Source organism: Hippopotamus amphibius, chromosome 3, assembly GCF_030028045.1.
Source record: "Hippopotamus amphibius kiboko isolate mHipAmp2 chromosome 3, mHipAmp2.hap2, whole genome shotgun sequence".
NCBI lineage: Eukaryota > Metazoa > Chordata > Mammalia > Artiodactyla > Hippopotamidae > Hippopotamus > Hippopotamus amphibius.
Window position 1 is genome coordinate 152,267,985 of NC_080188.1, and position 13,857 is coordinate 152,281,841.

Below are 13,857 nucleotides of genomic sequence, written 5' to 3' on the forward strand. Positions count from 1 at the left end.
CGCGGAGCCCTGGCCTAAGTCCTCGCGAGAGCTGCGGTCTTTGGAGCGGGATGGCCGCGGAGCCGGGCAGGGTTGGCCCTTGGCTCCCGGATCCCGCTCTCTGGCCCGAAACATGGCCCGGGGTCCTGGCCGGCTAACCCGGCCTCGCCCCGTAACAGTCGCCATGCCTAAGAGGGGGAAGCGACTCAAGTTCCGGGCCCAAGACGCCTGCTCTGGGCGAGGTGGGCAAAGGGCGGGGGCGTTGAAAGACTTGGGGCTGGAATAGGGAGGGGGCTGGACAGCACAGAGGCGACTGCGACGGGAGGGCAGCTGGGGTGGGGGACTTGGAGTGAGCAGGGAATCTTGGTGGGGAGAAGCTGAGGAGAGAAGGCCTCCTCCTTTGAGGTTTGGTGCTGTGTTTTCAGTGACCGTGGCGGATTATGCCAACTCGGATCCGGCCGTCGTGAGGTCTGGAAGGGTCAAGAAAGCCGTCGCCAATGCTGTTCAGCAGGAAGGTAGGCTTCCGACGAGTTGTTCAGACTCAGGCAGAGAAGAGACAACTAGGTGTTTTATTTTCCTTGGATTCTGCCTCTGTTTTTCTTGCAGTCGTTTGGGCATCTTCCCGTAAACGTGTTTGCACTCCTCGATGGTTACTCATGTATTCAGGGGAAGGGAAGGATTAGCCAAGAGCAGGAACAGTTTCTGTAACAGAAATGTTTTATTAAAAAAAAAAAAATTCTTTGTGTACTCTTCTGTGATTTCTACTGCTTTCTTCCTGGTTATTAATCTTATTCCTGTTGTTCACGTGTATTCTCCACTTAACTCTGCTGTTTGCTTCTCTGTGTAATAACCTTGAAGTGTTCTTTTCCTTTTCTCATGCTTCTCTTACGTTCAAGCTTCTTACTCAGGGGTCCTTGAAACTTGTGTTTTTATGATATGTGCTGTCTCCAGCCCAGCAATAAGGTTAAACTGGATTTAATTCCCCTCAAACATTGCTCCTCAGAATTTATGCAAGTAAAAATAGCATTCACCTTTTGCTTTTACCCTGCAGGGTTTATAGTGGAGAATAATTCACTCCCTTTTTCTTCAGGTCTGAAGCAGTTTCTGCAAATTTGGAGTCAGTTTGTTCATTGCTTTCTAATTTTTTGTATTTAAAATGCTATTTTTTTTGTTTTTTTTTAAGATTCTCAGCTTTCTTTAGCAGACTCACACTGCTTTTGCTTTTTTTTTTTCTTTTTTCTTTTCTTTATGGATGCTGATATCCAACCTAAGCCATGGTACTCTGCCATCTCATTCTCTTCTTATTTTCTTCTAGTAAAGTCTCTTTGTGGCTTGGAAGCCTCCCAGGTTCCTGCAGTGGAAGCTCTTTCTGGGTCTGGTGAGCCCTGTGACATCATCGACAGCAGTGATGAGATTGATGCCCAGGAGGAAAACATCCATGAGAGAACTGTCTCCAGGAAAAAGAAAAGCAAGAGACACAAAGGTACAGGGCTTGCTCTCTTTTGAATTATTAGTCCTATTTGTGGTCATAACTTGAAGCTGTCACTTTCCTAGTAGCACAAGAGGTGACACCAGTGGAGAACCAGAGTTTGGATCTTAGTAGTGAGACAGGACTTTAATATACCAGGGCTTTCTGATTATATCTAAATTTGAGAGGAAAGGAGATTGATAACAGTAGATTTCTGCAGCTGTGAACTATAGTAGCCATTCATTGAGAACATGTAAAACATCAGGTAAAATCCATGTAGCAACTGAAAATAAAAAGCCTTTGCATTTCTGGATTTCTGAATGTGTAAGGAAGCACCACTTGTAAAAAAAAAATGTTCTCCAAAATATGTGGATTGTATAATAACCAGTTTCATTTCAGCTAAAGTTAGATATTATCTTGGACTTGTGCTCTGCAATTGTTAGTGTCTGCTTTATGTCTAGTAAGTACTGTAGGAAATAGAAAAATGTGTGATATTTATGTATTAGGGGCAATAAAACTTACACAAATGAAATAAAGGTAAACTAACAGTGTATAATGTGCCAATCCATCATTCACTGGTTTGCTCCAGACTTAAGGAATCAGACTCTTGGGGTGGAGCCCTGAATACCTATTCTTAAAGCTAAAGTGATTCTGATGATCAGATAGAGTTAGGGGGAAGCTAATGTAATAAATGATATATGTATTTTTGGTCTCAGATCTATGAGAACTTTCACCTGTACTTGAGAATCAGATAACAGACTTTTGCATTTGTTAAAATATATTGAAATAATCAATAAATTAATGAACTGACTTTGCTTTGTAATTATACCAATTATTGTCAGTGATATTCTCGGTTTTCCAGAACTGAGAATGTTAGTAGACATTCCTCACGCTTCTTTGTTCCTTAATTTCTTGCTTGAAATCCCTACTCATCATCACCATTGTATTAGATTTTTCTCTTGATTTTCCTTTTTGGTTTTGAGCACATTCCACAGAAGAGCTTACAGACTTTAAAACATCTTTATTTTGATAAAATTTATCCCTTTAAAGTGTACAATGCAGTGGTTTTGTTATGTTCACAGAGTTATGTACCCATCAACATGAACTAAGTTTAGACCATTTCTATCGAACAACATCTATTAGTATCATTCCTCATTCACTCCCAACACTCTCTCTCATCCATCCCTTCTTCCCAGACAACTACTAATCTACTTTCAGTCCTTATAGATTTGCCTATTCTGGGCATTTCATATAAATGAAATCATATAATATGTGGTCTTTTGCATCTGGCTTCTTTGACTTAGCATGTTTTCGCACAGTTTATCCATTTTGTAGCATGTATCAGTACTTCATTCCTTTTCATTGCTTTTTATTTGACTATTATGAATAATGCTACTATGAATACTCATGGACAAGTTTTTGTGTTCATTTATTTTCATTTCTGTTGGGTAGGAGTGAAATTGCTGGATCACATGGTAACTATGTTTAACTTCTTGAGGACTTGCCAAGCTTTTTTATGAAGTTTCCATTTTATATTCCCACCAGCAGTGAATGAGAGTTACAGTTTCTCCACATCCTAGCCAACAACTTGTTATTGTCTGTTTAAACTAGCCATTCTAGTGGATATGAAGTGGTATTTCATGGTTTTATTTGCATGCTAATGATGTTGAGTGTCTTTTATATGCTTATTGGCCTTTTGTATATCTTTGGAGAAATGTCGATTCAAATCCTTTGCTCATTTTTAAATTAGGTTATCTTTTTATTACTGAGTTGTAAGAATTCTTATGTATTCAGGAGACAGTCACTTATCAGATATATGATTTGTGGTTTACAAACTCTTACCATCTTTTACTTCCTTGCTCCACTTTACCCCCATCAGGGTCCTTCATTCTCATCAAACTGGTCTTTTTTTTTAGCTTTTTAAAAATGGAACATATACAGAAGAGTAGAGAATAGTGTAATGAATCCCATGTGGCTATTACATAGCTTCAGCAGTTATCAACTCATGGTCATTTTTGTTTCAACCACTACCCCCACAACCCCCTACCTCAACACACACACACTTGATTATTTTGAAATGATTTCCAGACATCCCATTATTATATCTGTAAATATTCTGGTAGTTATCTCCAAAATATAAATGCTCTTAAAAAAAATTATCACATCTAAAAAAGTTAATAGTGATTTCTTAATATCATCAAAATCTTGTTAGACTTGTCTCTTTAATTGCCCTCACATGTGTTTTGTTTTTCTAAATATCCAGGCTTCATGTTAGCTGTTTATTTCACTACTTTTCCTCTTAACCTATGCCTATCAAATTTTTTATGTCCTTCATAACTTATCTCCATGAAGCTTTCTTTTACTGATTCCATTTCCTACATTTTGAAATTTCTTAATAATTATGTGTAAAACATTGGCAGTTTTTATAATTACTGAGTTTTGTCCCTAAAGACAGAGAAATTTTAATAGCACTCTGCTTTATAAAAGTCCTCAGGAGTCTCAGTGGAGGAAATTCTGATAATGGTTTGCCTTCTCTTTTCGAGTGAGATTTGATATGGGAGAAGGCGCCCTAAATATGGTAGGCTGAGCCTTAAATGGTACTGGAGATTTCAAGAAGCATAGACACCAGAGAAGAGGATGTTGTTTTAGAAGCATTGACCTCTGTTATGAAGAACCTAATGCAAGAACCTGATTGAGTCATAGAGCTGCAGGAAGCAGCTAGAAAAGCAGAGGCAGCTTCAGGGAGGTGGTTGTAGGGGCTTTTTTGCCCAGGAGACAGAAAGAAGAAAACTGGGTTTTGGATAGCTGTATAACTAAGTCTCAATTAAAGATTAAGGTTAGCCCAGGTTCTAGTATCTCTGTGGAGTGTGAATTTTTATTTGAACTTGACATGTATAGTGGACCTCAGGGTCAGGAAAGTTAACACTGATGAGGTCTGAAGGAGGAAGAGGTGGGGCTTCATGTCACAGGGTATCTTTGAATACTGGATGCTTTTGGCCAGAATTGCAGATCAAGCTGACAATGAAATAAGAAGAAACTAGAAGAAAAGAAACTTATCTACAGGAAATTCTTGAGTAATGAAAATACACTGTAACTTACTTGGTTTTTTTAATTTAGTTTCCTAAATAAAACTTTGAAGTTTCCTCATCCCATCTTAAGATCAGTGTTTTTTTTTTAATGACTGACGGAAGAAAATGATTGGTGGATGGGGACTGCAAGGGAGATCAAGGGCAGAATTTATAGTGAAAAGGTGGAATTTGGAGCAAACTGGGTTCTGTTTACCTTGACTATGTTTAAGATTTTTTCTTACAGTAAAATGGGCACAATAATATTTTCCTTATTTCCACTGAAAAATTATTAGAGTTGAATGATATAATGTATGCAAAGTTACTTTGAAAACTTCAAAATAGTATGTAAATAGTGCTTTAATAAAAGCCCTAAGAACAAGACCTATTCACTTGAGCAACAGGAAATGAAAGTTTTCAGCAGCTAGAATAAGCAAGAAATTGTGAGTTTGAGAGGCTTCCTTGGACCTGTTTAAACCATTTGCTTAACTGTGCAAGCCCTGGGAGAACTGAAATGATTGGAGATCTTTACATGTGTATAAAATAGAAGGTCAGCGCTTATAGTTCTTTTTTCTGTTTCAGAAGACCTTGACGGGGCTGGAGGAGAAGAGTATCCCATGGATATTTGGTTATTGCTGGCCTCCTATATCCGTCCTGAGGACATTGTGAATTTTTCCCTGATTTGTAAGAATGCCTGGACTGTCACTTGCACTGCTGCCTTTTGGACCAGGTTGTACCGAAGGTGCGACCACAGAGAGCTCACTGTGTTATCTGTTTAGATGATTTCATTGTTGTTTTTGATTTGGAGCTACTCCTTGGGTGGTGACCTCTTTTACTTTCTCTATTGCATGCCTGGGTATGAACCTAGCTTTGAACTCCTTGAGCTCCTCTTTCATTTAAAATTGATATTATTAATTCATCTGGTAATTGTCTTTCCTATGGTTCCCCCCTCACCCCCCATCCAGTGTCTATTGGGTTGGCCAAAAAGTTTGTTCGGTCAGTGAATACAGTATTCAATAAAGTTCTTGGTGAAAATGAAAAATATGTCTTATTTTTACTTAAAACTGAATGAACTTTTTGGCCAACCCATTACTTTCAGCAAAAGTAAGGTCTCAAAAAGCACTGTTTTTGACTCTTCTTCAGAGGTTTATCTTAGGTAGAATTTTCAGAAGATATAGATGCCCATCTGTTTATCTTTCCAACTGGATTTGCTAGTCATCTTGAAATATCATATAGTCTTTGTATTTATGCTGCTCTATGTATAGTTGTGGTGAGGGGAGAGTGAGTAACGTGATTAGTAGGATGGCTAACTTTTGACGCTGGGTTAGAAGTATAGTGAAGATTATAAAGTGTCAGTAAGAATGTGGTGGAAGGGGGATGTTAAGGTATCAGGGAGTAGAGCACTTTCTGAGGCATGTGACAAAAGAACTTGGTGGATCTTCCCCAGTGCAGGTTCTTTTTGAGCAACGGAAGTATATTATTCTGGTATCAAGTCAGAGACTTCCCTTTTTTAAAGTGAAATAGTGAGGATTTAAAATTTTTAAATGAATAGAGAAGTGCAGGATTACAGGGTATATATGAATTGGGTTTTGCATGGCAAAGAAGCAAAAGTTGCTAAGAAGTGAAGGAGATGGTGATTTGTGTGTGTGTGTGTGTAAGCACTAGGGACAAACTAACTACTGGACAATGGAATAGTACAGTAAAATTTGTACAGAGCCCAGGAGTCCTAGGAGACTGGCCTAGAGCAGAAGAGAGAATTGGTAGGAGTAATGTGTCATGTTTCAGGCACTACACGCTGGATGCTTCTCTGCCTTTGCGCCTGCGACCAGAGTCAATGGAGAAGCTGCGCTGTCTTCGGGCATGTGTGATCCGATCTCTGTACCATATGTATGAGCCATTTGCTGCTCGAATCTCCAAGAATCCAGCCATTCCAGAAAGCACTCCTAGCACATTAAAGAATTCCAAAGTAAGTGAGAATTAGTGTTGGGGTTTAACAAATGGACTCTTGTGTGATGGGCCTGTTATCATGGCGTGTTTACAGCTTCCTTGGTGGGGTGGGGTAGGGCCATAGGTACCAGGCTGCTAGGGTAAACTTTCAGGCTCAGGGGTATCACTTCTCCAAGACATTCCTGCTGTGCTGGGCTGGCTTATGTTATCTTTACCTTAAAGCTTTCTTGTGCTTTTAACGTATTCCTTATTCTCTTTAATTTTTTTTCATGCCTTATACATTGGACCATTTTAGATGGTTTGATGGTTTGGGCTAGGAAGAACACAACTCAAATGGTAGATGTAAACTATAATTCTTAAAAGGTGCTTTAAATCATGATACAAAGATATAAAACAACTCATGAATTTTCTTTTTCTAATGTGACCTTGACATCTGGAATTCCTCTTTCTCGATGACCTTCTTACAAGATTCTGGTGTAGACTTCTTCAGCATTTGCAAAGTCGCACTTTGCAGGCTCAGGGGTGGATTGTTTCAGAGACTATGAAGTACTCCCACTTATAGACTTTAGCCCTCTAAAATTCTCCCTGTGTTCTAGGCCATTCCTTATTTCTCGGGGTTCCCCAGTAGTTTATATTCATACACTGTATTCAAGTTTCTGGCATTCTTCTGATCTGTAAGAAGGTCTGTAAGCCTTTGGTCCATTCTCTCCTTTTTTCCATCATAATGAAATATCTAGTGAACATACTTTTGCCAAGCTAGACTAGTATAGCATATATGATTATTTAGGCAAGTTAATGTCTCGGCCTTTTTCTCATTCAACTAATACTATTGTCTAAATTTTGTATCTTTTGAGTTTGAGAATAATTTTTATTACTCTGTTCCTACCCAAAGTCTGGTGTTCTGTAGCACTTCCTATTCTCTTCAATTTTGTTTTTATGCTTTGGATGTTACATAATGATTCTTTTCCCCTAGTTCAGGTGATTCTTTTTACCTAGTGTGATAATGTTCTACCTGATAACATATTGATTAAAAGGGTACTGTTGATTTCAAGATCATCATGGTTCCTCCCAGGGTTGCAAACTGAGATGGTCAGGGCCATTGGCTGAGCTCAATTTAATGTCACACTAGCTGATGGATTTAGGGCAGGATTAGAAGGCTGGGTGAGTATAATTTCATTCCTTCTCCTTGTAATATGAGTGGACAGTGTATTATTTCACATTTATAGTTTTTCTCCCCAAAAAAACGTTTGATCGTGTCAGGTTAACTATGGTGAGGTGAGGCTCATCCCAAAGCTAACCATGCCAGGGGTGAATCAGTTGCTGGGAGCAGAGCAGCATTGGGCAAACTCCTCATGCTTGACACATCCTTGCGGCTCCAGTGCACAATGCAAGTGCTACTGCCTAAATCTAAAATTCCCATGTCTTCATATTCTTATAACTGTATATTAATTTTTTTAAGTGGACTGCTAAAAGTCAAGGTGGTGATAACTAAGGTCTTAATCCAGCCAGGAAGCCTAGGCCACCTGTCTGCTGCTTTTGTGCCTGTTGTTAGAGATCTTCTGAAGAGGATGTGGGACCTGCAATGGCAGGTGTCCCATGCATGGCCTTGCTAGTATAACCACCATCGCATGGCATTCAGGAAGTTGCCAGCATGCATAAAGGAAGTCGTCCCATGTTCCTGGACTCCACCTTTTCGTATTTGATTCTCCCTCTCTCTCTTTGCAGTAGCATAGCTTGTGTGGGACACTGGAGCCGTTGTGTTGGCAGCAGAAGTGTTTGCCCCTTAAAGCCAAGCCCATTATTTTTGATGGAACATCAGGACGTACAGGGCATGTCTGAAGGGCAGGACAGCTGGCACGGCGGACGACCCACCCCTTACCCCCTGGGAGGTACTTAACTTCTTGTGTTAACCTTAGCTATAGCCTGACTTTCCTTAAGGGGCTTACTCTAGACTGAATTCAGCTCAGCTCTGTAGTTTCCATACTGGCTGTCTGCTCCCAGAAGGTCCTGAGTGGTTTGCTCCCATTACATACAGGGCTGGCTGCCTCTGCCTGCCTTATGGCTTTGTTATCATCCTGTCTGGTGGCTACTGCCTGCCCTTATATTTTAATATAGAGGAGTGGCCTGCTGAATCAGAGAATGCCCCAGTCTCTAGAGACCATGTTTCTGTCTTTAAAGATGAAAACAATAGGGGTTGACCTCAGTAGCATCTGAGGTTGACTTATATTGGTACCTCTTCTTTTTACTGAATAGCCTTGGGATTGTCTCTTTTCATGTTGCACCAGTGTCAAGTTGGGGGGGTGGGGGTGGGGGCGGTTTCTATCTGTGCCAAAGTAAAATCTCAGTATTGGGACTGGACTGTGGCTGGCTTCAGAGCTAGCAAACAGAAAGGTTATTTTTATTTTCTTACAGTGCTTACTTTTCTGGTGCAGAAAGATTGTTGGGAACAGACAGGAACCAATGTGGGAATTCAACTTCAAGTTCAAAAAACAGGTATGTGTTTTTATCGTCTCTTTGTTTTTCAAGTAATATCTTGCTCTAATTTTACTAGACATAAAATTGCCTTATTAAAATCAGATAATACACATTAAAACTTATAATAATGCCATGAAAAGAAAAGAAAGGGACCATTTTATATGAAAGAGGCACAAAGATTTGATAGGTTAATAGAAAGAGTAAACCTTAAGTGGATCCTAAATTAATGAACAAAGAGCTATAAAAGACTTTTTTGGTACAATTAAAGAAATGTGGATAATAGGTGATATAAAATTATTGTTAATTTTCTTAGGTGTGGTAATGTTATTGAAGTCATTTATAAGTGTCTTCATTCATGTTGAATAAGGGTGGAATGCCAATGTTACTTTCAAATGGCTTTGTCTCCCCCACCCCCAAAGTACATGTGATTTTTTTTAATATGTGAATATATATATATATATATATATATATATATATATAAAATGAGAGATGGGGGAAGAAAACAAATGTGGCAAAATATCCAATGGTAAAGGGTATACAGGAGTTTATTACATGGTTTTATTAACTCCTCTGTATATTCGAAGACTTTAAAAGTGGGGAAAAGGGGAAAACTTGTTATAACAATGTACCAAGCTTATTTACCTAACAATTTTTTTGTTTTTCAAAGCAAATATATTTGTAAACAACAATAATTTATATGGTTTTATATCTGAGGCGATTTGGGGAAGCCATGGGGAGTGGGACTGCCAAGAGTCTATTTATAAGAAGAATAGACACGAGTGCACCTTTGTCTCTGCCTTTTGCTTGGACTGTACCTGAGATCTTGGTTACAGTGAGGACCTGTTCTGCATGTCTTTACTTCTTGTCCTCAGCAGCCTCATTTCTTCCATCTGTCTCTTCTACTTAGTATCTCACTGAGGTGACATGTTACAAATAAAATTATAGTTATCCCTCACTTGATGACAAGTGTGTTCCAGGTAGGTTTGCAATTAAAGTAAATCATATTTTTACATTGATTTTTCAGAAACACAGCTCTAGGAGAGAATTTTGGCTCTGATCATTTGCTTTTGATAAGATGTCCACAATCTATGATATACATTAGATGTTGATAGAAAGTCCATCATAGCACCTTTCTGGGAGGGGACTAAGGGGCAGTCTTTGCAGTGTGTACAGGCTAAGACCACAGGAAAGTGAATGCTAAGATTTCCTCTAGTTCTGAGTTGTGACTCTTGTTTTATGATGCCTTAAATTAGATGGCCACTTCTACTTCCATCCCTTTTTTGTGCAGCAGATGTTCTTTGGAGTCTAAGTCATAGGGAATTTGTGCTCTCTCAAACATGGGAGAGCCTCTGATAGAGTTGTAAGTTTCCATTTCTTGCCAGATGGTAGGAAACACCATTTAAATGAAGCACCCACTGTCATATTTCTCATCCAAATGTGTTTCCACATTTTTCAAAGGGCAGATTTTCCTTGATCTGTATAGAAACTGATATGTATATTAAAGAGAGAAAACAGAAAAATGGATTTCAGTAGCTTTAGTTAAGCCATAGCATTTTCATTGGTGGAGTCTTGCAGCCATAAACATTTCCTCTAGCCCATTAGAGTAATTCTTAATTCTCTTCAGTCCCCTAGGTTAAAGAGCAAGTGTATGGGAGGACTGCAGCCTCCCATTCAGTACGAAGATGTTCATACCAACCCAGACCAGGACTGCTGCCTACTGCAGGTCACCACCCTCAATTTCATCTTTATTCCAATTGTCATGGGAATGATATTTACCTTGGTAAGTGGAGACAGGATGTCATCCTCAGCTCTTTCATAGACTCTTACAATACCCAGGGTTTGAAAGAAATTTGTAAATTTAACCATTGAGGAAGAAATCTTTGAAGGATAATTTTAAACGAAATCTGAAAGCAGACTTGTATACTAGAAACAGACATATTTGTGGAGAAGTTAATTATGCCTGAGAATATTTTACCTGTTTCCTTCTCTATAGTGAACAGAATGTTTTTGCCTCTCCTATGTAGTGCTCATTAATGTTTGAGAAACATCCCATTAAGGTTAATGATGAAGCTTATATACGAGCACTGTTTGTCAGGACCCGAGGCATGCATGTGGTATCATAAATGCAATATTAAAATGTAGGGTTACCAGCTCTGTCCTTTGTGTGATGCTCTGACTATTCAAAGTTTAACTAAGAATTAGATTAGTAAACAGCAAATATGCCTCTGGTGTATTTTCCATGTTTTTAACATTTTTAACTGGATTGGCAACTGGAGAGTTCATGTAATTTATCTTCTCTGTATTTTAGGCTTATGGTCAGAGATATGTTCCCCCCTCCACATTGAAAATAGATTTATTCTTTTTTTAATGGTAAAATAAATAATGCATACTTCATGTGAAGAATTTAAATAATACATAAACACATTGAGACAGTAAAGGTGACTTAGACTTCCACTATCCTATAACTGCAGTTAACTTTTAGGGTACTGTTCTTTAATGTATCTGTTAAAATATATTCAATACATATATACACCCACTCTCTTGAATAATTTTGTGTAGTTAAGATTATGTCATATATCTGTTTTTATTGTAGGCACCTCTTATTAAGCCACATTAATGATTTATTTATATACTCATACTCCATATACTTCCTACTCATACAGTTCTATCCCGATCTACATATACATAAACATATTAGAGATTTTGTAGTTTATTTTCCCAAAAAATGTGATCACATGAGTTTCATGAATCTTACTTAACTTGCTCAACAGGGTCTCATCAAAATCCCTTCATCTCTTATAGCTCTAATCCAATTTTTTAAAATTGTCATCAATGGTAATGTATGTGCATGTATCCTAATTTGTTCAGCCATTTGAGAGGCTTTCTTTAGCATACTTTAAATATATGAAGCTAAGAAAAACATAAAAAATCACCCTTAATTTTTAACATCCTTGCAAAGGTGCTGGTAGTATAACTTAGAGATTATTTTGTGGCCTAGTTCGTGTCGGTTGTCTAGACTGTCTGATTTCAGAGCAAGTCATAGGAAAACAAGGTTGTTTAATTTGGGTACTGAATTTACTCTTCCCTCCCAGTTTACTATCAATGTGAGCACGGACATGCGGCATCATCGAGTGAGACTGGTGTTCCAAGATTCTCCTATCCATGGTGGTCAGAAACTGCGCAGTGAACAGGGTGTGCAAGTCATCCTGGACCCAGTGCACAGCGTTCGACTTTTTGACTGGTGGCATCCTCAGTATCCGTTCTCCCTGAGAGCATAGATACTGTTTCCTGTCACTGAGGGCAGCCCTGAGCTAGGCCAGTCCATTTGTAATCAGATTCCAGTTTGGAAGGGGCAGCTGGATTGTATATCTGGTCAGTAATGCACATGCTCTTTAGGTTTCTGAGGCTCCTGCTAGGGAAAGGAGAAGAATTGAATCAAGAGGAAAAACAACTATGATTTATAAACATATTTTAATGTAAAATTTTGCATTTGAAAGGAGAAACCTGGCCCTGTTTTCTGTGTTAAACCCCATTTGGTGCTACTGAGTTTGTTGTTCTTTATTCTTTTATCCCAGCCAAAGTGGATAATCTCGCTTTACAGGAAAATTAAACTCTTAAATCTCCAAACAAGGAAATTTCAGCATTCCTTTATGGTCACAGTAACCTCAGAGGAGTAAAATTCTCGCTACTTTTGCTTCCAATTTAGCTGCCCCTCAAATTCAAGAGAATATTTCCTGTTCTCCCTTTACCCTTCTCTAGAAATAAAGCAGGTGACAGGGTTTTCAGAATCTTATGAGATTGACTTGTGTATCTTTCTTTAAAAATATTTGCCGCATAAATGTTTTTTTGCCAGTTTTGGATTTTAGGTACTTTTTTGCATGAAGCTGATAGTAGTGATGGTAATGATTTTGTGCTATACTAGGAACTTTTCATAATATCTCTAGTTCTCACAGTCCTGCAAGGTAGGTAATACTATTCCCATTCTGGCTGAAAAAAACGGAATCAGTGACTTACCCAAGGCCATAATATCCAATAAATGGCAGACCCAGGATTCTGAACCAGGTCCTTTTGCTCTGCCACAATTAAAAAGGTCAGTCTCATTATCCTCATGGTAGATAGTGGCAAAGGAGAGTAGGCAGAGTGTACATAGACAGAAAAAGTAAAAGGGTCAGTAAAAACTTGATTGTAGTGTACCTTATCCCTGATCAGCCTAAAAGGTATATAAGGTTGATGAAAGGATCTTTTAAATATGTGTTTCCAAGTAAAATGTAAAATAAGGAAGGATAGTGATGAACTATAAGAATTTAGTGACCCCTTTGTTCTTCTCTGCCCTGTGCTGCCTATGAGAGCCTGGCCTTTCATCCCTGCAGAAATGCTCATGTCCTTTTGGTGAGAGGACTTGCTATATAGCTTGTGTACTCTGAGAAGAGGATCATGTGTTTGTTTTGTTTCTGCTAACAAGGTAACCTTGCTGCCTGTCTCCTCCCACCTGCCCCACACCCAAATTAGCTAGGGAGCTGGATGTTAGCTAGATATTGCCACGAAGTGGGCATTAAGACCATATTCTTTAAACATGAAAACCTCAACGGGGGTAGTCATCATCATGAGCTTGACTGCTAAATTAGTGTGTTGTTTTTCCCTTACCATTCTGTCTACCCCCTGCTATTTAAAGAATATTCTTAGGAAGAATCTGCTTAATACTGCTGCTAACAGCTAACCTTACCCCACACTGAGGGTGGTACTAAAGCTGTTCACACAGAAAGTGAGCCTGGGTCAGTGAAAAACAGAATTCAGTCAGAAGTTGCTTCTTTGAGGCAGGAGACAAGAAGCACACAGGCCCTAGTTCCCTGAATTAAAGATGCCATGGAGCAGATGGGAGTTGTCCTCGTGGATTTTGTGTCCCCCCATTTAGGAGTTACTTTT

At 38.9% G+C, this 13,857-nt stretch overlaps 1 protein-coding gene across 4 annotated transcripts; it reads left to right on the top strand.

Annotated features, from left to right (window-relative positions):
• The first annotated feature begins 2 nt into the window (after window positions 1-2).
• TMEM183A (transmembrane protein 183A) lies at window positions 3-12,786 on the top strand. 4 transcript variants are annotated; one of them, XM_057728381.1, is made up of 8 exons: window positions 3-221; window positions 405-494; window positions 1,295-1,462; window positions 5,095-5,254; window positions 6,298-6,478; window positions 8,872-8,952; window positions 10,559-10,714; window positions 12,027-12,786. In XM_057728381.1, the coding sequence occupies exons 1-8, from the start codon at window positions 113-115 to the stop codon at window positions 12,210-12,212; spliced, it is 1,131 nt and encodes a 376-aa protein (XP_057584364.1). In that variant the 5' UTR covers window positions 3-112; the 3' UTR covers window positions 12,213-12,786. The 4 variants fall into 4 exon arrangements, with proteins under 4 accessions (XP_057584364.1, XP_057584366.1, XP_057584365.1 ...); XM_057728383.1 differs by having other exon boundaries at window positions 34-221; window positions 10,567-10,714; XM_057728382.1 differs by having other exon boundaries at window positions 34-221; window positions 5,098-5,254.
• The last annotated feature ends 1,071 nt before the right edge of the window (window positions 12,787-13,857 follow it).